Raw genomic sequence first — 23,673 nt, 5'->3', positions numbered from 1 at the left:
AATCCCACACGATGACTTCCTAAACCGTCACTGAAATTAAATGTATCACTCACGCTCGACACATACCCAACTGGTCGCGCAACCAGCACCAATCTTGGCAATCTGTGAACCTCTAGGGATGAACTTGGACGATGCGATCACATTCCATCTGCCTTTGACATCGTTGTTCCCAACATCAGGTCCACAGTTGCCGTGTTCGCCCCAACCCCATGAGAAAACGTCACCGTCTTCGGTTAGAACAACAGCGTGTTCGCTGCCAATCGCGATTTGCTTAACTGGAGGGAGACTCGCCGGAGGAAGTTGGCCATGATCATTCCTACCCCAACCATGTAAGGTCCCATCTTGCCCCAATACATAAACGGCTCCCCAGCCCGCCCCTACATCTTTCCAAGGTAACAGCTTCTTTGGAGAGCTGGACATGATTCCCCATTTATCAGATCCCAATACATGTATATGTCCACTTTCAGGTGTGCCGAGAAGACATGTTGCTTCCTTTGTGCAAACTGCGCGGTGTACCTTGAAACCAACGTCATCTATCTTTCGAGGTTCATGTATAATGCCAGGAGGCTCTCCAGCTTGAGATTTGCGACAATTTCCCCAGCCGTAGGCAATGCCGTTGTCAAGGACAGCAATAACATGTCCCATACAAGCCGATAGGTCGACTATTTCCGTACCTTTTGGCGGAAAGTTTGGAAGCAAATTAACCGCCGATGAGCGGATAATCAGTTCGCCAGAGCCAAGCTCCCCTTTTAAGCCTGTTCCGAAACTGAACACTCTGGTCCGTTTCCCTGTAGAGTCCTTCGAAACGATGAATGAAGCAGTCCACGTCGCTGCGATTAGAACGATTCGGCCGATTTCGAGGCTGCTTCCCTCACGGACGAGATGGATGGGATGAAACGCTGGTACGTCCACCGAATCTTGAGGAATGCCACAAGCGCCAGTTGACCAGCTACCGCTCCCATATAACTCTCCGGATGCGGTCAAAATAAGAGTATGGTTGCCACCAGCTGCTATCTTGACTACTTCAGAAGCTGGAGGCTCTGGATGGAAGAGAATTGGCTTGGGAGTGGAAACATCCTCTGAATGACCAATTCCCAGCTGTCCCGAACCGTTTGACCCGTTTGCAAATACCGCTTGCATATTGGATACACCGAGTAATTAATGTGATAATTGCAGTCTGCTCTTGGGAACATCCTTGCGTTTTTATTGGTGGTTTTTTTTGGTAGTTCACGAATAACGCGGCGGTGGAGATTGAGCTTTCAAATGATTACATAACGCCGACTAGCGACCCACACTATATTTGGTTAGATTTAAATTGGAAATTTTTTCCCTCACTGCTGTCATGATCTGTTTGAACTTCGCCAACGAAGAAACAACAGCTTACCAATACATTCCCCGTCGCGCTCTAGGTCGAGAAAAAGACAGTCGCAAATTGGCTGAGGATGCAATTGAGCCTCCCTTTTCAGACTTCATAAGGAGCAATAGACCCAATGACCTCCGCATCGGCATCACCGCCTTGCGGTATGAAAAATTTTGTTGTTGGCCTGATTGGCATGGGCGACATGGGGAAGATGTATGCTGACAGGTTATCTGCAGCAGGATGGAGGTAAGTGCGTTTGATCCATTACGCTGGCTCATTAGTCAAAATATTGGACAGGAGTGATGTGAATATGCAATTTGGTAAGTTGGCAGCCGTTTTTCTCTCTCTCTCTCTGTTTTGGCGATCCATACCGCATCCGCTTCAATGATGACTAGAGCGCATTTGGCTCGAGCATTGTTCGAGGACGCTCTTGGCCCGTTCCGGTCCTTGGGCTTAGCCTCGTGCTCTCACTGATGTAAACGCTTGCTACCTTAACAAACATTTGTCTGAAGAAGCTCTCTTATAAGAATTCGTCTTTGTCCCCGTGTGTATTCACAGTGGTGTCGGTACAGACGAACGCTAACCAATGAATAAGTAGATTGCTAGAACGTTGACATGCAGTGGCTGCCGACAGGATCTTGGCTTGCGATAGAGAAGATAGATATGATAGCCTCAAAGTACAATATGCTGGAAAAGTACGATACCAGCCTGGTTTGTCAAATCGCTTCCTGCGCCAGAGACATACTGAAGCCGGCTCCAGAGTAACATAGAGATATGCCGAAACGGCCATTATGTTTCGCGAGCCAGCGACTACATCATATACAGCGTCGAAGCTGCCATAATCGATCGTGTAATTGCCCAATTTGGACCTTGTATGCATCTCCATTGATTCTGCCCATCACCCATGTTGTATTTTCACCTTGGAACCATCTGACATGTGCCTCGCTCCCTGCAGCAACGAAAATGGGCTCCATTGTTGGTGGTCAAACGTCTTGTAAATGGCCCGAAATTCAAGCTTTCGAAAATCACCTTCCCCCCGACGTGCACATTATCTCATGCCACTCGCTTCATGGTCCGGGTGTCGATACACACAACCAACCCTTGGTCCTCATTCAACATCGCGCTCCGGATGAGGCCATGCGAAAGGTGGAGACAGTCTTGGGCTGTCTGCGGTCGAATTACGTATATTTGACCGCAGAAGAACACGACCGGATCACTGCCGATACTCAGGCAGTAACGCATGCTGCGTTTCTATCCATGGGCAAAGCCTGGCACGCAAACAGTCAATTCCCGTGGGAATTAAACCGGTATGTGGGTGGCATTGAGAATGTCAAGATCAACACTATGCTCCGAATCTATAGCCAGAAGTGGCACGTATACGCCGGGCTAGCAATCCTGAATCCCGAAGCCAGGAAGCAGGTGGCGCAATACGCGAAGAGTGTCACTGCCTTGTACAAATTAATGCTCGAGGGTGACTTGGAAGGTCTCCGTAACAGAATATACAGTGCAAGAGACAAGGTGTTTGGGCAAGCTCCGAACAGGGCTTCGCGTCCTCTCATCGAGCCCTCCATTTTGTCTTCCTTTTCTTTGGGAAAGCCTACAGATGGCCCACCTAGGCCTAATAACCATCTCAGTCTTCTTGCCATGGTTGATTGCTGGGCTGCCCTGAGTATTGTGCCATATGACCACATGCTGTGTAGCACGCCACTCTTCAGATTGCGGCTGGGTGTGACGGAACACCTATTCCGCGATACCGTCTTGTTAGACGATACGTTGCGGACAGCTGTCGATGACAAGACGTACCGAAGCGACGACCTCGAGTTCACGTTTGCAGCACGAGGCTGGGCAGAATGCGTCACCCTGCGCCATTTCGAGACTTGGGAGAAGCGTTTTGTGAGTACGCAAGAATTTTTTAAACCTCGTTTCGCCGAAGCAAAGATTATAGGTGATCGGATGATGAAGCGGGTGCTTGAGGCGCGTGAAGATGGAGGCTGAGTTCCTTGGTATGATGTGGATGCCTCGCCTCGTTATTTGCCGGGGTACGGTTTTTGCCGGGAAAATGGGGCTTTATGGGAGTTGCAAATTCAACTACTCATGGGGTTTGCGAGTTAATTGAAACCTCGGTCATATGTAGGTTAGACATGAACCGCCCAGTTCACAAGGTCAATTGCCATTAGCCTCCTAGGTCAATGATGTATGCAGACCTTGGCTAGCAACCACAGCCGTTGCTAGGAATAACCCGTGAAACAGGCCCACAAGCCCACAGTTGGTCAACAGCGGTTGAACCACTCAGCTCTGCCGTCTATTTCGTAATTGCACATAAGCTCGGACGAGACTACATATCAACCGACCTATGCCCCCCCCTAGTCATTCGACCCCCCCATAATAACTTAACAGACCTGACCAATGCTCTTTCCTAATATAGAGATACGCTAGTAAATAATAGTAGATCCTTTAATCTATAGTAGCCACTAGACTATAAGTATCTTTATATATATTTTTCTATAGTGAGTGACTTCCCTTATATTTTTACTAGGTATCCCTACCTAGGAACCTAATATTAAAAGTAAATAAAGTACCTTTAAATAGACTTTTCTATAGAAAGTGACTTCCTTTCTTTCATTAGGTAGGTACCTAGGTCCTTAAGTACTATAGATAGAAAAAGTACCTTTATATATATTTTTCTATATAAAGTGACTTCTTATATTTCTACTAAGTACCTAGTACCTACCTAGGTAGGTACTAGGGATAGAAAGAGAGGTACCTTTATATATATATTTCTATAGAAAGTGACTTCTTTAACTTCTTTTACTAGGTACCCCTACTATAGAACCTAAGAAATAGTAGAGAAAGTACCTTTCTATATTATTTTCTATATAAAGTGACTTCTTTCATTTCTTTTACTAGGTACCCCTACCTAAGAACCTAGTAAAATATTAGAGAAAGTACTTCTCTATATAGTTTTCTATACAAAGTGACCTGACCCACTATTCCCTAATAAACCAATTATATTAAGAGTATAGCCCACAGCAATGGTCAGGTCAGTTAAGTTATTATGGGGGGGTCGGATGACAAGGGGGGGACACAGGTCGGTTGACCTGTACCCTCAGCTCGGACCAAGAGCGGACACTGTCACTGTTCCGCCTCCGTCCGTTTCTTTCCTTAGCCACTAGGACAATTTGTCAATATAACTTAACCGCAACAATATCAATCTCGGTTTACCATTTTTCTTTATCTGCCGTGGCCTTGTTAATAGAGCCCAGTGGCTTTAACTCTATTCCCATTGATCGCCGTGACTAGGTGAAGATATGTTTTTGCCTTTGATATAGTGTAAATAACATATGAAGAGAGAATATCTTTTTTTAGAGAAGAAAAGAAAGAAAAGAAGGAAAAAAGGGCAAAAAAACCGGAAACAAAGGAGAGTAGAAACTTGCAAGTCTCGTATTAGCTCCCTAATTATTTGGGCCAGTTTCAATAAATACACCAGATGTATTGCACATGCATTTCTGCACTTATGCTACAGTGTACATAAGCGATATTCCAGCCGGCTGCAAGTGGTCAACCCCTGTCTGCAGGGCCATGGGTGAGCTCCTCAGGTTGGTTGCATGGCATGAAGGAGTATCGGCGGAAAAACAATAACAACTTCGGTACAGTACCTAAGTACCTACCAGCTGGGGCTGGGGCTGGAGCTGCGAGGTGCGAGGTGCTCGTTCGTCTGCTCCGCTCCTCCACTTTACCAGCCGACCACTTCTCCAGAGTTGGCACCTGGATTTTATACTGGCGTCTTTTCCCGAGGTGTAAACAAATGCGCTGACCATCGACAGCGATTCCATGCAATTAACCCCCCTCCCTTTCTGCAACTTGAATATCATCATTCCATCTCCCGAACGTTCGTTCTGAAAACACTCCAAGGTCCGCTCATTCTAATCAACGCTTTGATTGCAGCCGCCTTGGTCGCCGCCGGTTTCCTGTCAGGAGGAAGCTCGATTCGCGTCACAACAAGCACTCTTGTATGCAGCAGGATCAAGGCCGCTAACCCGCATTCTCAACGCCCGGATCCTCCGACCAAACGCCAGCTGCAACTATGTCGGTCAAAATTGAACGGGATACCTTGCGGCAAACGGTCCAGAATGTCATGCCCAGCCATGTTCCCGAGGGTACAAAGGGTCCTATTCCGGGGACCAGCGGCAAACACCCCCTGGCCGAGCAGGTCGGTACAATGTTGACCGGAGGTTTACAGAACGCTGGTACCAAAGGCTATCTCGCTGTATGTCTTCGGCCTCCCCACGATCCCTCGTTGGCGCGAGTGGATTGATGAGCTTGCGAAGTTAACGGGCGTCGCTCCCTTGCGGAATGTAGGCCTATATCAAGCAGCTCGAGTCGAATCCCCTGCGAACAAAGATGCTTACGGCTGGTTCCCTGGCCGGTGCCCAAGAGCTTATTGCCTCATGGCTTGCCAAGGATCGCAACAAGCATGGCCACTACTTTACTTCGCGTGTGCCCAAGATGGCAGCTTACGGTGCTCTTGTTAGCGCTCCGCTGGGCCATTTCTTGATCTGGCTATTGCAGAAAGTGTTCCGCGGTCGCACCAGTCTAAAGGCAAAGATTTTGCAGATTGTGCTTAGCAATCTGGTGGTATGTTCTGGCCCATCCTTCTCTTTTCTCATCATCGTGACGTGTCCACGGGTTGCACGCCGAAGCTGTACTAGCCCTAAGAATGCCGACATTTACTAATTTCTTGGAATAATCTCCTCTTGCCTCATTCAGATTGCGCCTATTCAGAACAGCATCTACCTGATTGCTATGGCCCTTATCGCTGGTGCCCGCACCTACCACCAGGTCCGCGCGACGGTCAAGGTTGGCTTTTGGAGAGTCATGCGTGTGTCTTGGATCACGTCGCCGATTTGTCTCGCGTTTGCGCAGAAATTCCTTCCGGACCAGCTTTGGGTGCCCTTCTTCAATGTCATCTCCTTCATCATCGGCACTTATATCAACACCCTGACCAAGAAAAAGCGCCTTGCTGCTCTACGCAAGAAACACTTTGGTGACGGTCGCTCCAGTGGTATGGTTCGCGCTGATGACTATCCTCCAATGGGCCCCAATCCACAGTACTAAAAGTGTAACCGAGTATGCGGCCTCGTTTCATGGTTCATGTCATGGTTGGTCGTTCGGGTTAGCTGGGGAACCGAAATGGGTACGCAAACACGCAGGTGAGAAGTTTGGTGTGCTGCCTATCAATAATAGCTCATACCTGACCGCAATCCCAACGGCTTCGAAATACCCTTGGACGTTGGAGTCTCGGTGGGATGAATCATGAGGTCAAGGATTTGAATATATGGGTTTTTTGTATGCAGACTCTTCATTGTTTAAGATTTTCCGGTATGCCACGTTGTAAATGGTTTCTGTACTTGGTTCAGGTGTTTATTGGGACAAAGAAGACAAGTCTGAGATTTGTCCTAAACTGCAACAGACACACAAATTCCCCTCCCTGTGTTGACTGGTTGCCAAAATGTCGACGCCATCATTTCCTGGCCTTCCGGGAGCGTCTTGGAGTCTGTGCAAGTCATTTCTGGCCTGTGACAGTTCTAGCCACTCGACATGTAGGAGGTCAGCTTCGTCACTAAGCAGCTATTCCACAATCGTAGTGGCGGAAAACCCTTCTCATGAGCGACATGAGTTGTAGCAATGTAAATTTTTGTTTTCAACACGGAGTAGTATCGTGCCATAGTTTCGCGCTCCAATGGCTCAGCGAAAGTGTGAAGGTCTGCGATGTAGGCGGCCGCAAAATGTTGAACGGTGAACGAACATGGGTTTGAATGCCCTTCGTCAATCACCCACGGACGCAGACAACGCGTCGACGTCAACCATGAAGATCGGACTCCAGTACTCCCACTCTCCCCCCGTCTGTTTGTCGATCCACAACATCCCTTGGGCGACCAAGTCATCGACAACTGTACGGCACCGTGCTCCTTCCCAGGCCAGATTATCTCGAAGCATGCTGACGTTGACGTAGCCCAGAACTTGGGCGGCTTCCACCGCGGCCGCCTGGTCGTTGCTCAAATCCCTCGGCACGCTGCGAATATACTCCTTATGCCCGACAGGCACGATACTGTATCCACCCCCCAGCGGACGGAGCGTTTCCACAGCGCGCCGAACGTCATCATCCGAGATGGTGGCGGCGCCGGACTCGGTCCTTCCCCTGGACAGCCGGTCACGCACCTCGGGCAGGCCGATGAGCCCGCCGTTCTCGCCCCTCGTCGCGCCGCATATCTCCACAATGCGCACGGCGAGCTCGAAGTAAAAGTCATTGACTGTTTTTCCGAGGAGCTGCGCCCATATCGAGCTCCCTCCGCCGCCACTGCTGCTGCTGCTGGCGAGAGGGTCCACGCCAATGGCGGTGCACATGCGCGCAAACTGCGCTCGGAACGACGGATCTGACCGGATGTCCTTGGCGTGGGTCTGCGCGAACTGCTGAAGAAGGGACCGGAAGACGGCTAGCTGCGTCTCGAGGGCTCGCGCATTGCTCGCGCGGAGAGAGGACCCGTGAGATGCAAAGTGAGCGGATGTGAGGCGGGACCTGTCAAAGGCCCCGATGCCGACGCCCTTTCGCGACATTATCGGGCAACGTCGGCGCTTAGACAAGGTCCTCTTTAGGCTGGGGGGCGCCGCTGAATACACGGGGCCTGGGTAAGATATGAGAGAAAAAAAGGCAGAGAGGAGAATATCAAATCAACCGCTGAGATGGGCTGCAGAAATGATGAGTTTCATGTAGCAAGCTAGCAAGCCAGCAAGCCTGGATGATGACGTTGGCTGATGCTGAATCAAACCAGTGGGGTGATTTCAGGTATGCAGGAACCTTTACGGAGTAGAGAACGACCACTTACAGGTACGTAGCTGCTGGTAGCTTCCAGTCCGTACCTGGCTTCCTATTACGGCATTGAAGCGATGCTAACAAGTTTGACGCCTTGAACATCTTTCTCAAGACATTGATCTCCAAGTAAAGGGCATCATGTCAGGTTTACCCGGTTGACTTCTCACACTCGGCAAACAGGCACGCATTTAAAATGCGCCAATATCCATTTAGATTCACACCTTGATACGTCCGTACCTGTGATGGCAGTAAGCACCAGAGTCGAATCTATCCATAATCAGGGTCTTGCTCCTGCCTGTCATGCGCCTCAACTCCATGGCTAGGCCACGCCGCATACTCGCCAGTGTTTGTATACTCTAGCCCCTGCGTCGTCGCTCAAAGTAACCTAAAAAGTAAAGACACGCGCTTTCCTTGATAATGCATCTCCCCCGTAGCGCTCCCCTAGCTCGGATTATTGACCACACCAAGGCTGAAGCGAGAACAACAAGATCTGCAGCAGACTCCCTTTACTGAGTTTGACATTGAGTTTGGCCTTCATCAACATCTTCATCCTCCCACTCGCTCATGAACCGAGGATCTCCAGAGTTTTCACCCATCTGGAACAACTGTCAGCAGCGCTCGTCGGAAAACAAAGCAACGCCACCAAGATGCGGCGGATTTGTCGTACCTTTTCAATGTCCGCATCATCCTCATAGTCGACTTCATCGACTTCATCCGCCACAATCGCCGCAGGCGGCGGCGGTAGCATCCTCTGCAGCGCCTCATTGGCAGCATCATCTTTTAGCCAGCCGTCTTCCGGAAACTCGACAGAGACAAGGAGGTACAAGTCTCCCCTGGCTTCGCCTCGCTTCATAGGCATACCCTCTCCAGTTATCTTCAAACAGTCGCCTGGGCGCAGAATCTTACCCCTGGGTCGGCTAAGGTGGATTCCTCTCCCATCGAGGTGCTTCAGCACCACGCGGGAGAAGCCCATTAGCGCCTCGGCGAGTGTGACTTTCAGCTCAGCTGATAAATCACTGCCCAGTCTCGAGAAGACGTCATGTTGTTCCTCGACCAGTGTGAAGACAATGTCGCCTGGTATTTGGTCGGGATACTGATCTGCTTCTCCTTCCAGAACAATTCGTTCTCCCTGCATGGATCCACGAGGAATGTAAATCTCCAGGACTTTCTTTTCCTGCGTCGTCCTCTTGCCTTTGCATTTCTTGCAGCGATCCTTGTCCCTGAAGACTTGTCCAGAGCCCTGACAATGATCACACAAAACCGTCTCCCGCCTCATCATACCAGGACCGACTTGTCTGATTGCTTCAGCCACGCCATGGCCTTTACACCGGTCGCAAGTTGTTGACTTGGCCTTTTCTTTGCCCCCCGAGCCTTTGCATTGACCGCAAACCACTTGCTTGTGCGCTGCGAACTTTACCGTCTTGCCTTTGTACAGTTCTTCAAGGGTGACTTTATATTCTTGCTCCTCGTCGGGTCCTTTTCTCGGTCGCTTCGGGCCGTCGGACCCGCCGGGGCCGCCCATGCTAAAGCCGAACATTTGTGACAGGATGTCGTTCAAATCCACTTCGGCACCACCACGAGATGGGTCGAATGCAGCCATGCCTTGCGTATCGTAAAGATGCTTCTTCTGCTCATCGCTAAGAATCTCGTATGCTTGGGTAATCTCCTTGAACTTGATCTCGGATTCTTGTCGCTGTTCTTCTGGGACTTTGTCTGGATGGTACTTTAGAGCGGCCTAATTTCATCAAGGAGGCAGTAAGTAGGCATCTCCTTGCAGTCTCTTTCGCTACACCGTGTCATGCGCACCTTGCGATAAGCCTTCTTGATTTGCTCTTGGCTTGCATCTCTCTCGATGGAGAGCAAACCTAGGTTGAGAGTCAGATATTGAATTTGCATTGCTGATAGATGATGTTGAGCGATAACAACGGTTGGTCATACTGTAAAGATCGATTTCTTCTTCGGACATGGCTCCAGACATCGACCAGGGCTTCCTAGTCGAGTTGCTCTTCGTAAAACCAGCCTGGGCCAGCGGTGAGTTATGGGGAGGAGCTTTGCGTTTGCTTGCGTTTGGTAGAAAATCTTTCTGTCGGCATCAGACCGGCGCATGGCTGCCCCACTTTAGCAGCGAGAAAATATCCACGAGCAAGGTAACGGACGTTGATATGTCGTTGGTAATCTGTACAGGCCGTCAACCCCGTCCTTTTCCCCAACTTGCTACCTAAAGCACTGACGCTTTTTATTCTTTTTTCGAGACAAGTCGTCGCGCATTATACTATCTATGTTTTCTTCGGGTTGAAACTTGATTGCCCTGCACTCTGGATGCTAGGCCTAGCCGGAAGGAAGGGCTAGCGCTCTTACGGGATTTGGTAGAGGTGGTACATGGCAATGTGCAGTTACAATATGACTAGTCCTAAGCTTCACGTTGTATTTCACTTTCCTACCAGCTATCAATATGTGCACACCGGCCATCATCAATACTCAATTAGCAGCATCGAAACCAGGTGCCAAAGGAGCTGATCAATGGCCATTATCTATCTGCAGCAGCTTATCGCGATAAGACTTAGTTGCAATTGATCCCTGGTACTCCGTAGCTTTAGCTAGCCTCGGGCCTGCAGCCTACAACCAGCAACGTCACTGTGGCATTTAGGTTCCTTTCATTCCTAGGGACCATGGCCCTACCTGCTAGGATATCATGGGAAGTAAGGAGACATGTAATGCCTCCATGCGCAACGCGGACATCAATGAGATGCCGCTTGCCAGTCCGATGGGACCGACTCATTTCTTCCTGCCCAGATTTTCATAGCTTGAGCCAGTCTAGGCACAGCACCACGACAGGAGCGCAAAACACCACAGACACCCAACCAGCTGCCCGTGCCTCGGGTTTTCAGGCATTGAGAAGGAGGAACGAAGCCATTAAAAAGGAGGACGGCAAGGTCAACAACAAGTCTCATGCTAATCATCGAACCATTCTGGGTCAAAGTCCTGAACTACCCATCAGAGCCCGTTTTGCGCCATCCCCAACCGGTTACCTACACCTAGGGTCTCTCAGAACGGCCTTGTTCAATAGCCTGGCGGCTAAAGCATCGTACCGCGGCGCCTTTATTTTGCGAATCGAGGACACCGACCAAGTATGTCTATGTCAAGCGTGAATGGGCCGCACTTCGTCTCCGAAGGAGAGGGACTAACCAGGCTTCTTTCATAGAGTCGTCTCGTCGGCGATGCGGAGGAGAGACTGATCAAGGATCTCCAATGGGCAGGGCTTTCCTGGGATGAAGGTCCCGACTGTGGCGGTCCATACGGGCCTTATAAGCAAGTGCGTGCGTAAACCAAAAACCTACCGAGGGTTCACAAGGCTCATTTCATGTCCGTCGCTGTAACAGTCGGAGAGGCTTGCGACCTACCAGAGTCACGTTCAGACTCTGCTCGACCGCGGTCACGCCTATCGTTGCTTTTGCACTTCCGAGCAGCTGGAGTCGCAGAAGCGGGAGCTTCACGAGGCTGGGAAATCCACTGCCTATCCCGGAACATGTCGACACATCGATTCTGCCGACTCTGACAGACGGGCTGGCCAGGGCGTTCCTTATGTCGTGCGTTTCAAAGGCGCCGATTTTGGCACGCTCAAGTTCCGCGACGCTATTTACGGTTTGTTTCAGAAGAAGGATGTCGAGGAGGATTTCGTTTTGCTCAAGACGGACGGCTTCCCAACCTATCATCTCGCAAACGTTGTCGACGACCACTTGATGAAGATCACGCACGTAATTCGAGGAGAAGTGAGTACCGACTTTGAGTTCCTTCAGCACCCTGTAAAGCAGAGGCAAACACAGTTGTTGGCCTTCTATTGACCGCAATCTACAGGAATGGTTGATCTCTACACCAAAGCACTTGGCTCTTTACAAAGCGTTTGGATGGGAACCGCCGACATTTGCCCATCTGGGCTTGCTGGTCAACCCTGACGGTAGCAAATTGAGCAAGCGCAACGACAGCGTCAATCTGTCCACATATCAAGCTAAACGGGTTTTCCCCATGGCCCTTTTGTCATGGATAGCCAACCTGGGCTCATCCTTCAGATCAAATACGAACGCGCCTCGAACCATTTCGGACATCTCCGACGCTGTATGCTCTCCCTCCTTTTTCTCTGCGTCGCATTGATGGAATGCTAACCAACGAGCGGAATTCCAGTTGACCTTCAAGTTTACCCGGGGCGGCATCAGACTCAACCCTGGAAAACTAGACCACTTTGAAGCCCAATACTTGGATGCCATTCTGTGGGACACAGTACCAGAGCTCTCTGAAATAGAAACAAACCTTCTCAACGCCAACGTTATTCAACCTATGCTGCAAAATATTGATTCTATGACTGGGGGCGACCAAGAATTACAGAGACTACTACTGCCGGAAGCATGGCGTGGGCCATTGATTCCCCTTCCTGCATTAGAAAGCAAAGCCAGAGAATCGTATATTCGCAGCGCCTGCGCCAGCAAAAGAGGTGTATTTTTGTCCACGGAGATGCTCCTGCGTCACCACCCTTATCTTCTCTGGCGAGTGCCAGAAACGCTGTACAGGCTATCACTGGCATCGTACCATCCTGACCCGCGAATTCTTCAAGCTCTGCACGACGCCATCGAGAACAAGGACCTATGGGATTCCGAAGGAGTAAAAGTAATGGACGCGATCTGGGCCGCTCTCGACGGTCAAGACATGGACAAGCTCGCTGTTTACCACACGCTCAGACTTGTCGGAGCAGGAGCCCACGATGTGATTTCGCAAAGCAGTTCCCGAATGTTTGCGCTTCTTGGTCGAGACGAGTGGCGGCTTCGGCTCGACATGGTCAAGAGGGTTCTCGATGCTTAGCAGGAACTCGTGTAACATTATCAGGGACTCAACTTCTGTTTTATACAATATACAAAACGTGAGGGGAGGGTACCAGGTGGCTTCCCAGACGATGTATGTAAGATATTAGGCATGTGCAGAATATACCTCTTGTGTATCACCATAAATTCACTGTTGACAGTACGAATGTGACGGGACGTGACGCGACGCGACGTTCCTGGAGCCGGAATCTCACTACGGGCATGAGCTGAATCTGTTCGAGGTCGCGCAGCGGCGAACCAGATTTCGCCTCGTCGGACACAACACATGTCGAACATGTCGAGCTACAAGATGGGTCTCAGTAGGCCCAAAGCGAAATTCCACTATAATTATATTTGGTCTCCAACGAAACGGTTTACCACGACAGAGCAAATCAAGCATCTACAAGTCAAGCACAGCCAGCCGGGATCGTGAGACCAAGGACAAATAGTTAGATTTGGAAATAAAGAAAAGAATTAGAAAGAAGTGGGGGGGGGAATCGCTCATGCACATCTAATCGCTGACTACAAACTGATCCTGTCCAGGCAAAGAATTCACAAGCATGACTGTTCGTACAGTCGTCCGCTGAGGATAGAGACGGCTTCAGACCGACTGCAAGGGTATACGCACGCCTTCTACATTTCAAAGATCCACACCTGGGATATTGTCAATGCAAAGAGCCATTTACTCGGGTCACTCCGAAAGATGACTACTGATATGCCGACCACGCGAGGGGGGTTGCAGCTTACCTCCATCTTGGCAACATCTTGCCTCTGCCTCTTTGCCATATTAATGGCACTGTGCATGGCCATTTCCAAATCATCCTGATCTCCAACTGTAATCATGTCTCCTTCAGGCATGTCTTCGTCTTTGATTTTTATCTTGAATCGTCGTCTCACAGCGAACTTGTCCCTTATTCTGTCCACAAAATCCGGAAATTCAGTGGCAGTGCCGATCATGACGTATCTGACGTCGCCAGCGTGGACCTTGACACGAATCTTGTGGATTTCAGGCTGTCGAGGTGGCGCTCTTGGCTCTGATCTGGACCCTTGACCTCGGCGATGATTTGACACCATTTCGAACTCTGCTCCGTCTAGCGAACCGCCGTCATAATCAGACTCATCATCCTCATCAGCATACCGAGGCTGTCGCCTTGAGCGTGCTGAAGTTCGAGCGTCCCTCGACGCATAGAAGTCGGCGGGGTCATCGTTGTCTTCCTCTTCTATTCGTCTGGCTGGGCGACGTTGCGTTGGCACCGGATCTCTTCTGGCAAATCCGAGAGATGGTGCGGATGACGACGCCGACCTCGTGGCACGAGCCTCTTCGGGAGAGGCCGCTTTCTCGTACTTGCGATTCGGATCTTGTGTTTGAATAGTGAGCTTTGCGGGCATTGGCCTCGAACCACTGCGCACAGAGCCTCCCCTGGTGGGTCGGTCGTTCTCAGGTGGTGGCGTTGGCGGGAAGACATTACGGTTGGCAGATGGCTCTGACTGCTGACGTCGAGACTGAATACCTGGCTTGACCAGATTCGTGGCAGCGAACGAGATGTTATCGGGTGGTCGGTCGTCCTTTGCCTCTGCCTTGCCAGCCTTGGTGGGCTTTGTTAGAATCATCCAACGACAAAGTTTTCGAAAGCAACAGCTGTACAAGCTCACATTCTTGATTTCGGGGCCAGCAAAGCCCGTAAAGGCATTTGATCGGTCCGAAGCAGCGACGAGCCTCGCTTTGCCAAGATAGTCCTTGGTCTTTAAGTTTCGAACTTTGGCTTCGTTTGGGCGATATACCACTCCAACTGGAATGGAGAAGACTGTATAGCCCTATGGTATGGTTAGCGAGGCCTGCGTTCTTCAATTGAAGAGGATGTTGCTGAAAGATTTACCTCGGCATCTTCGGCAATAGCCTCGTCTATAACGTTGTGATCTTCCACGACCTTCTCCTTTGCAGCGTATAACAAATCCAGCATTCCGGCCTCTTTCTGTTGCAGGTAAATGTAACATAAACCTCTGTTGAAGAGAGCTTCGCAGGAGTAGAGTTTGAACAGCAGCCCCAACTGTGCATAGTCAATCATGGTATTGCCGCGCAAGTAAAGTAGCGTATCGTTGAAGTTGGCGAGCGCTTCCTCAAAGTCACCTATCAGAAAATTGGATACACCTTGCTGAAAATATGCAACGGCGAGATACTGGTCAAAGCGAATAGCTCGTTGGTAGCATTCGACCTGGGAAGTGGCAATCAGTACATGCCTAGACGGGTCTGACGGGACCCGGGAAAAACGGTATACCAAAAAAGGAAGAAAGAGCTAGACAAGGAATTGGTCTGGAAGCTTACAGCTTTCTCATGTTCGCCCAATGTGGCATGAATTACGCCCATGTTAAAGAGAATCTTGCTCGTGTCACAGATCTTGTCGAATTCTCTCAGGGAATCGTCAAACTCATTGTTGTCGTAGCGGGCCAAGGCCGCTACCCAAGTCTCGATTTCCTATGGCAAGCGGTTTGTCAGTGGTCATGCGCAATAAGTATTTGTTACAAGGCCCAAGCATACTCACCAACTTCAGAGACATGACGTGCGCTGCTGTCTAACCCTCGACGACACGCCAGCGCTCGATGAGAGTGCCTCAAAGGATGCCACGTAGACCAGCCGATCTATTGTCGGATTTATTACTGAAAAAGTTTCGGTCATATGCTAACAACGGCACAAAATAGACAGAGGAGGCCGGCGCTTTTAGGGACGTGAAGTGATACCAAATCCTTCTTCTTGAATGCCAAGATCGATATTGTCTTGAATACTAACTGTTTGACTTTACGCGTCGGTCCAATCCGATTGTGGGCGAAAAGTGAATGTCTTGCCGAGCTGCCTCGATGGATGATTCAATAGCTGGCCTATCCTCAAAAGACGCCCCAATTGGCAGCTCGACAACCGGATAGGAGGCAGGGCTGACAATGAAAGATGACAGACAGCCGAGTTTAATTGTTTCGAGATTGCTCAAGGTGGATTTTTAAGAGCGTCTTCCGACCATACCTGCTTTGGTTGTAGACCTTGAATCGTGTAGTCGTAAATGCCGCCCTCTGGACAAGAGCAGACCGTCAGCGCGGCCGTACCTTGTGTTCAGTGAAAATTGTCACGTTGATATTGTCCTAGATTCCTTGCCGCACGGGACTCCAAGTGTTGCAGTCTGCGATTCTTCGAAGTTGCGTATCGCTGCGACGCCTCTTATATGGAGTTAGTTAGAATCGACCCCACAACAAGACCTGAAGAACGAGGAACAAAAGGCTTTGCACGGAAACAAGACTTGAACAGGCTTTTCGAGGTTGATTGAAAAGGAGACGTTCTAGGGAGGCGACAGTGCCGAGCAAGGTACAGCGTTGGAAGAAAGATGGGATTAACGGGGCTTTTAGGAGGGTGATGAGGTAAATGCCCTGTTAGTTCGAGTCGAAGATCGAAGAGGGTCAAGACTCGGGCATTGAAACTCCGTCTGTTGCAGACTCATGGGCCAAAGCACCAGCCAGACCCAGACCGCATGCATTAGCCGCCAACAGTCTACCGGACTCTGTCCAGCCAACTGACCACTAGTGTACTCCGCACATCTTGGGTTGCAGTGAGGGGGTGGGTGGGGTGGTGTTATGTCTGGTAGTATGGAGGTAAGTTAGGTACTAGGTACCTAGATAGGTACATATTTTCTTCACTTGGAGTTGGCAGCAGCACCTAACCCTCGGCACGACGTACCAACCGAAACGACAGGATCAAACGCAGCCGCAACTAATGACATTGATTGGACATTTGAAGCGGCCATCGGGGGTTTCTCTACGCATCCTAACGGGGAAGGATTTCGACGACAAAACGTGACCATCTATGCATGCCCCAAATTTGCCGGGAAGCCTGGTGCCCAAGGGAACGCTGATGACGTCTGGCCTGCCTGTTGACTCTGTTCTGGACGACACTGGTATCCACTTGCCAGACCGCCACCGTATCGTATTTGTGTCGAATCCAGGCAAGCGCGATGCCCATAATAGCCATTGTTCACATCTTCTCATGGCATTTCGGTTTTCAATAACTGCAGCCGAGTGTTGAGTGCTGAAATAATTCTACTGGCATGGGGCCAAAAGGGTTGGACTCTTCTAGCTAGATTCTGATTCGATTCTCCACTTTTTTCATGTCCCTTCCCAACAGTGCCTGGTGACTGAGTTTGGCAGGGACCACCGGGTAAGGCGAGTGGGCAAAAGCGAGTCGATGATATAGGGCTTCTATCTTGTCACGAGCTGAATCTTGCCTGTAGTTCCTGCGCTGGTCGTTCTATCGTTAAGCAATCACGACAAAGAATCGATGACATATACAGAGCAGTTACCCATGTTTATGTGCTTTGTCGAGCCGAGGGAGGCGCGCAGATTTAGCAGCAACAAGGTGGTTTGGTTAGAATGGGTCTTCTAAACGTTACCTACTGACGTACCTGCCGTTTTCCCCTTTCATATGGTAAATCCAAGTTCGAAGAATTTTATGCATACAGGATATATTCAGCCCTGGGCATGTGATGGAAGCGCAGAGTGAGTTTTGCAAATCAGTCGTCGCCGTAGTGTCCAATCAGGGCAAGTCTGGCAAAACATGAGTCTTGGCATCAAAGCTCCTTCAAGAATGAATGGATCCTCCGCACGACCCGCCACGGCGCGAACCTTTGGGCCGACCTGCCACCTGCCACCTGCCACCTGCCACCTGCCAAGCCCAGCGCTTAACACGACTTAGACCTTTTAGCGCTGGCCAATCGCTTATTTATGTCCATCATATTGCGCGCACGCGACGAAGTAATATCGGAACACAATTTAGCCTCGAATTATTTGACGTCAATATTGGCCTCTATCCACAGCACTCAGCAGGCCTTTAGACACATACATACCTAGTAATTCACACTGCTGGAAACTAAGAGTCTTGGCCCAACGCCTCCGTCGTTTCTTGCTGCAGGCAAGTAAAGGAGCGTCAAAAAAGCATGTCAGGTGGGCTCTCCCGAAGGGGCCGGCAACCTTCCGTCATCAAGATATTTTCACTCCCAAGCCCGGTGGAAAGACTCAACAACAGTCGTGTCCAGTCACGCAGTATTCTAGGCGCCGAAATGATCAAACTATTGCTCGGCACCCCACCGTGCTGAGTAAAAGGGTGGGAAATTTGGCTCAATGTGATACCGATGAGAACCCTGGCGATCGGTTAATCAGACCATACCCAGTTAGTCCTGCCAACGGGGACCAGAGGAGCATAAATTTCATTTCCGCTGCCCTATGGAACCAGTACATGCATGACCCCTAACTGTCTGGCACTGTTGAACAGATGAAAAGTCAGTCTCGAAACCACATCGATTCATAGGATGATAGAGCGTGAGAAGATGGTTGCACCACAAGTGAACCTATTCCTCTCTTGTCAATATGCCTGAACTAACCTGGCGTAGCTCGTAGTGACTCAGAGACGCGATGATAATCACAGCAAAGGTCATCGGCACAACTTGGTCGTAGCCTCGCATAAACATCTATGCTAGCTCCTATCTACGCCACGGCGAGTTTTGCATGCAAAACTTCCGATTCCAGCTAGTTCCCTTCCGCGCAATGAGTGGGGTGTGATGCCCATAGTAGTCTGGACTCTGGTCTAACAATAAATTGTTTGAAACCCGCCAATGCTAAGCATGCGGTGTTTCCCGTTCAGCTCGCTCTTTATCGTTTGTCAGGTGAGAGGAGCTTTGAAAACAGATCTCACCACATTGCGCAGAGCACCATTGCCTGGATGACGTCCCCACGAAGCCACCTGCTGCACGTTGTCACTTGTCGTCACCTGAGCAATTACCCTGTGAAGTAGTGATATTGAGATGAATGAACCCTTAGCTCGACGTTAAAGTAAAGCCAAGAAGAAATAGTCGACATGAGACCGGGCCATTAACTGGTGGTAAACCCGTGCGTACAGCGGAATGCTTCCCGGCTAACAGATGACATCCACCCAGCCCCGAAATTTGCGTGTATAGTGTTGCCAGCTGGACAGTTTTACGAATGCTCGGGGCCGGGTTGGCTGGATGTTCAGGAACTGTACCATCAGAAAGGCATGGTTTCATATCACAACAGTGGGGAAATTATATGCAAAAGTTTGCGCAGACGGTGGACTTACTCCTTGGCGCTGCATCATTCTAAATAGAGCTACTGACAATCGACATCTTCCGCAATGGCAAAAGATGAGACGTCCATGTTCGGAGTGTTCTGCTCAACTACGGCCGCATAGTGGGCGCTAGCTACAGTCGACCAACAATTGTCATGATATATGACTTGTTCCTCATGACGAGGTGTCTAGGGTACTTGACGTTTTCCTGTGTAGTCATGTATCGTTGGGAATGAGGGTTCTACTGGAATTTCTCGGGTCACGCCTTGACGGCTGAAATCGCACTAATGAAGACGTTGTCTAACCATCGACTACCTAGGTACCTATCTCCTAACTGCCATGGAAGGTAAGTAGTCGACATGTCCTAAACGCCCTTCAATCACAACATACCTTTTCGGAGTTGGTCTTTTCTTTCGTCCCATAGAGTTTTTCCCGTGCATGAGCAAACTGTCTTGTCGTTGCCCCATACACCGGCACTTCGGGCAATAACTCCAAGTACGGTATGATCGTCGTTTTTGAGAGGCCCGGTAGTCTCATCTTGTTTGGTCAAGACCATAGCACGACCAATGACTTCCCAGATCTGAAACGCAAGGTCGACGAAAATACCACCCCGTCCATGTTCATTGACTTCCACAGCGCCCAGGTTGCCCTTGGCGTTTGCTCCACCTTCCGACCAGACTTTGCCAGTGGATTCGACTCCATCCTTGAGATCCCCCAACTCGCGTATAGTCGCGTAATATCGCCCTGGGGCGACTCCCCTGACCGTCAGGTCTACGAGCGTCCTATCTGGATGAACCTGTACGAGTCTTGCCAGGCCCCTAACCTCCCGTTGTTGACTGTCTGTGTAGGTCTCCGAGCTGTCTGAAAATGTTTCAAGAATGCTCACCGCGGCACCTGTGATTGACGGAGGGAGGTGAATATGCATTGCCACGAGTGTGGAAACATCGTCAGAATTTCGGAGGAAAAACCTACTGTCGGATGCGCCAGATCCGCGGAGAATTGCATCCTTTCCCGTGGCTTGAATGGCTTCAACAATTGCCGATGGGGCGGCTAAAATGATATTATACGCTTAGTTGGAATGCGACGTAGGTGGCTGGTATCGAGCGGCTCAACGTACCAGAGCCTTCCACAGAAATTACTTGATCTTCTAGATTTCCTTCAATTTTCGTGATACCTCCAATTTTGCGAATCTCGTCCGAAACAGCCGTGATACAGCCGTCACAAGACAGTGGGACAGCGAAGACGGTCTATTTTGCCATGCTTTTTCATGAGCATCGAGCGTTGCACAACTTTTGGGGCTTGCAGAAAATTCAGTGAGAGAAATATGAAACAAAGAGTATTTTAACGACCAAATATTGAGCCGAGCTAAATAAACTTTTCCGTAGGAAAGCTGCACGTTTCTACTGGTGCTGTGGTATGTTTGGCTGCAAAAATGGTTGTCGTCATACCTGGAAGGAACGATGGACTGTCATTGTCGCTGGTGTCCTTAGCAGTTGAGCCTCACTTCGAGTGAGGGGCGGAACAGATACAAGTGCTGGAAATGATGAGCAGGAAGGATAAATAACAACCGAAAACTTGTTTATACAATCAACGTTGAATAGATTTTGAATATTTTTTTCATTGTATGAGTTTGAGAGGGCACAAAATCCAGGAAAAGAACTTGATATGTCCCCGACTATGTCTCTCGGTCTTTTAGTATCCCGCTTAGAAATCCAACACTCGTTCATTGTGCTCAAGGGTAACCAAAAACGTGCCACTCGCATCAGGTGACCTAAGCATTGAGCAATGATGAGTAATCAACTATACCGTCCCCGTCCATGACTTCCTTTCTGCGTATTCGCTGTCAAGACTCAGGTAGCTCCCAGCGAGCCAACACCAGACAACATACAGACACTGTGTTTGCTTAACGCAACATCATTGCCATTGCATCCCAATCACAAGGCTCACCCGCTTTGGGACCTTTGACATGTCTCAGACTGTCGGATTGGTAGGTTTGCTGCCCGAGGGAAGCAAGCTTCGCAAAACGACGAGAGCTCTTTCCCACCCGCTGAATGAACTGAAACTGTATCTGACATTACCCTCCCTATCCATTCAGACTCGACTAGCCTACTCGCGGGTATGGCATCAGATCTCTGCATCAACACCTCACAAGACTCTCACGACCCAACCGGATGTGACACCTCCTTCCCTCGGGAGACTCGCGTCCCGAATCGCCGTTCTTTTAATGGGCAAACACAAACCGATCTGGGATCCTTCGACAGACTGCGGAGACTACGTAGTTGTGACCAATTGTGCCGCCTTACACACCACGGGCAACAAGATGTGGCGAAAAACGTATTATAGACATTCGACGAGACCTGGGAGCTTGAAATCGCTCACAATGGATGCGCTCATGGAGAAGCACGGCGGCAGCGAGGTTCTACGGAAAGCAGTTCGTGGCATGTTGCCGAAAAACAGACTAAGAGACAAGAGACTGGCAAGGTTGAAAGCCTTCGAAGGCGAGGCCCATCCTTATAAACTGAACTTGGTGCGATTTGGCGGTGTCGTGGTGGGAAGCGAAGGCTGGGACGCGGCAGTAGAAAGAATTAGGGAGTCGGACAAGAAGCGGTTATAAGGGTGTATATTATTCAAATCAAAGAGGTTGGGTCTTGGTCCCTAACAAGAACTTGTTCTATCTTGTACAGTGGTTGGAGAAACATTGTTTAGAGTTGCCCCATAAACTTGCGATATCGCCAATGCTATCCTTATTTCGAGTATTCCTAGCTGATGAATGACTGGCCAGTCCTACAGTTTTCTTTCAAAGTACACTTACCGCTAGCTCTTTTATTTTCCAATCGCTGCAATTGCCGCGCACTGCGGGAATTCCACCGCCTCTTATGACTTGCATACGCAATGGCATTTTGATTCGGGTTGGACATTCTTCGTCCTTACTTATCATTGTCCTTTGAAAGGCTTTAGTGGGATTGGTATCAACTCTTTATATGGCCAAGCCGGTATGGTACTGTGATTTATCAAAAGCGTGACGTTGCCAATCTTCGCCAATGAGGGTTCGTTCCATGCCCCCGTCACTGCGCTTCCCTTGTCACGTCCTTCTTCAGCCCACTTGAGTCAAGATCGTGACACCTCGCATTTGATGAGGCCATTCGGACAAGTCTGGGGAACGTATACCTCGGCATCTTTGCCAGTGTTCTGCAAGCCTTTGTGCCAACTCAAGTCTAGCAGAGACAATCATTAATATTGTGACAGTGATGTAAATGGATGACAAGGATGAATATATGTCGAGAGTCGCGTCGCAAGTACCCTCCTGCCTTTTCTCCCCACCCCCCCTTTTTTTTCTTTCTCTTTTTTGATATTTTTTTCCTCGAGGGCAAGGAAAAGAGAGAGACAAAGACGCAGACTCACCAAGCTCAAAGTTGTGTTTGTTGGGTAGTGAATAAGCCACGCTCTGCGTTTCCGGGACAGCGTCAAGAATCCGTTCACTCATCTTGTACATTGTGTTCTGTACGCTAGCACTGTCATCGTCGGCGAAGAGCTTGAGAGTAATGTTTCTGGCAGATTCCCAAGCCTTATCAAACTTTGATGAGCTCTGCTCAACAGCAGCCAGGTCGGAAAATGCATTCCACTTCCAGCTGGCGTCCACATCGGTTGCCAGGATACGGTCCCAAGTGTCAGACAGAGTCGTGTATTCGTCCCGGACAAAGCCGTGAAAGGCGGAACCAGTCGTCTTCAGGACCGAGAGGCCTTCAATGGCGCTGGTTATGCTGATGCCGCCCTTCCGGCTCACTATGACATGGGCGTTGCGGGTTTCTCCAGCATCCTTGATAAAGCTGTGTGGGTGAGACTTCCCATCCACATCAATGCGCAGCCATCTGTGGGTTTTGACCTTGACGTTGGCAACGTGAATGTGGCTGTATTCCTGAAGGAAGTGGTTGCCGAGGATGGAGGCAAAGAGCTCAGGCGGGTTGACGGGATGTTGCTTGGCCAGGATAAATGTGGTGTTTTTAATGGAGTCGGTAGCGACAATGACGCCATTGTCAGCCTTGGTGTAGGAGGCGTCGATGTCACCTTCCAAAAGACAACAAATGGTCATCTCGGTGACGGCTTGAACCCCAGTGGCTGGGTCGCGGTTCACCTTGAGGACACGGACGTTGTCCTTTCCATAGCGGGCAGCAGATACGTAGGGCATGTTGTGCTCGATTCTGACTGGAAGCGGAAGTTCTTGTCTCATGGCAAACGCACGAATTGAAGAACCGTTGCAGAGAAGGAGGCCTGGGGGATTCGGGACGCAGCAGCTGAAGGGCAGGAGGTTGGAAGTTCTGACGAGACGGCTCACGTTGCCCCTCCCCTCCCCTCCATGGTTATGGTCGTGGGGTTTGCTATATATAACTGCATGTGATCCTAGGCCGGAATATGAAGGGAACCCCGGCTAGAAAGCGCCGGCATGGCGTTCCAGCCTTCCAGGTCGCCCGCCATGCCT

General features: G+C 49.9%; 10 protein-coding genes across 10 annotated transcripts; 4 read left to right on the top strand and 6 right to left on the bottom strand.

The window, feature by feature from the left end:
* Nucleotides 1-45: 45 nt before the first annotated feature.
* Nucleotides 46-1,140, bottom strand: UV8b_07898 (uncharacterized protein; the record flags this gene model as incomplete). Its single annotated transcript, XM_043145395.1, has 1 exon — nt 46-1,140. The coding sequence occupies one exon, from the start codon at nt 1,138-1,140 to the stop codon at nt 46-48; it is 1,095 nt and encodes a 364-aa protein (XP_043001330.1).
* Nucleotides 1,141-1,490: 350 nt separating this feature from the next.
* UV8b_07897 (uncharacterized protein) lies at nt 1,491-3,355 on the top strand (the record flags this gene model as incomplete). Its single annotated transcript, XM_043145394.1, has 4 exons — nt 1,491-1,606; nt 1,995-2,055; nt 2,121-2,232; nt 2,316-3,355. 4 exons carry the CDS (start codon nt 1,491-1,493, stop codon nt 3,353-3,355), a joined length of 1,329 nt encoding a protein of 442 aa, XP_043001329.1.
* A 2,089-nt stretch (nt 3,356-5,444) lies between these two features.
* UV8b_07896 (uncharacterized protein) lies at nt 5,445-6,475 on the top strand (the record flags this gene model as incomplete). The annotated part of the gene is made up of 3 exons (XM_043145393.1): nt 5,445-5,627; nt 5,720-5,995; nt 6,128-6,475. 3 exons carry the CDS (start codon nt 5,445-5,447, stop codon nt 6,473-6,475), a joined length of 807 nt encoding a protein of 268 aa, XP_043001328.1.
* Nucleotides 6,476-7,186: 711 nt separating this feature from the next.
* On the bottom strand, nt 7,187-7,975 carry UV8b_07895 (uncharacterized protein; the record flags this gene model as incomplete). The annotated part of the gene is made up of 1 exon (XM_043145392.1): nt 7,187-7,975. The coding sequence occupies one exon, from the start codon at nt 7,973-7,975 to the stop codon at nt 7,187-7,189; it is 789 nt and encodes a 262-aa protein (XP_043001327.1).
* A 762-nt stretch (nt 7,976-8,737) lies between these two features.
* On the bottom strand, nt 8,738-10,209 carry UV8b_07894 (uncharacterized protein; the record flags this gene model as incomplete). Its single annotated transcript, XM_043145391.1, has 4 exons — nt 8,738-8,827; nt 8,899-9,966; nt 10,038-10,096; nt 10,170-10,209. The coding sequence occupies 4 exons, from the start codon at nt 10,207-10,209 to the stop codon at nt 8,738-8,740; spliced, it is 1,257 nt and encodes a 418-aa protein (XP_043001326.1).
* Nucleotides 10,210-10,972: 763 nt separating this feature from the next.
* On the top strand, nt 10,973-13,082 carry UV8b_07893 (uncharacterized protein; the record flags this gene model as incomplete). The annotated part of the gene is made up of 5 exons (XM_043145390.1): nt 10,973-11,359; nt 11,434-11,544; nt 11,612-12,001; nt 12,087-12,344; nt 12,411-13,082. The coding sequence occupies 5 exons, from the start codon at nt 10,973-10,975 to the stop codon at nt 13,080-13,082; spliced, it is 1,818 nt and encodes a 605-aa protein (XP_043001325.1).
* Nucleotides 13,083-13,714: 632 nt separating this feature from the next.
* On the bottom strand, nt 13,715-15,636 carry UV8b_07892 (uncharacterized protein; the record flags this gene model as incomplete). Its single annotated transcript, XM_043145389.1, has 6 exons — nt 13,715-13,735; nt 13,829-14,668; nt 14,735-14,896; nt 14,959-15,294; nt 15,405-15,554; nt 15,622-15,636. The coding sequence occupies 6 exons, from the start codon at nt 15,634-15,636 to the stop codon at nt 13,715-13,717; spliced, it is 1,524 nt and encodes a 507-aa protein (XP_043001324.1).
* A 3,601-nt stretch (nt 15,637-19,237) lies between these two features.
* Nucleotides 19,238-20,668, bottom strand: UV8b_07891 (uncharacterized protein; the record flags this gene model as incomplete). Its single annotated transcript, XM_043145388.1, has 5 exons — nt 19,238-19,329; nt 19,587-20,090; nt 20,169-20,246; nt 20,314-20,443; nt 20,645-20,668. 5 exons carry the CDS (start codon nt 20,666-20,668, stop codon nt 19,238-19,240), a joined length of 828 nt encoding a protein of 275 aa, XP_043001323.1.
* Nucleotides 20,669-21,162: 494 nt separating this feature from the next.
* On the top strand, nt 21,163-21,810 carry UV8b_07890 (uncharacterized protein; the record flags this gene model as incomplete). Its single annotated transcript, XM_043145387.1, has 2 exons — nt 21,163-21,183; nt 21,292-21,810. 2 exons carry the CDS (start codon nt 21,163-21,165, stop codon nt 21,808-21,810), a joined length of 540 nt encoding a protein of 179 aa, XP_043001322.1.
* A 494-nt stretch (nt 21,811-22,304) lies between these two features.
* UV8b_07889 (uncharacterized protein) lies at nt 22,305-23,382 on the bottom strand (the record flags this gene model as incomplete). The annotated part of the gene is made up of 2 exons (XM_043145386.1): nt 22,305-22,411; nt 22,599-23,382. 2 exons carry the CDS (start codon nt 23,380-23,382, stop codon nt 22,305-22,307), a joined length of 891 nt encoding a protein of 296 aa, XP_043001321.1.
* Nucleotides 23,383-23,673: the final 291 nt, after the last annotated feature.

Source organism: Ustilaginoidea virens, chromosome 7 (assembly GCF_000687475.1).
Source record: "Ustilaginoidea virens chromosome 7, complete sequence".
NCBI classification, from domain to species: Eukaryota; Fungi; Ascomycota; class Sordariomycetes; order Hypocreales; family Clavicipitaceae; genus Ustilaginoidea; species Ustilaginoidea virens.
Note: the sequence above shows the minus strand (reverse complement) of the source record. Positions and strands in the feature narration are given on the sequence as shown.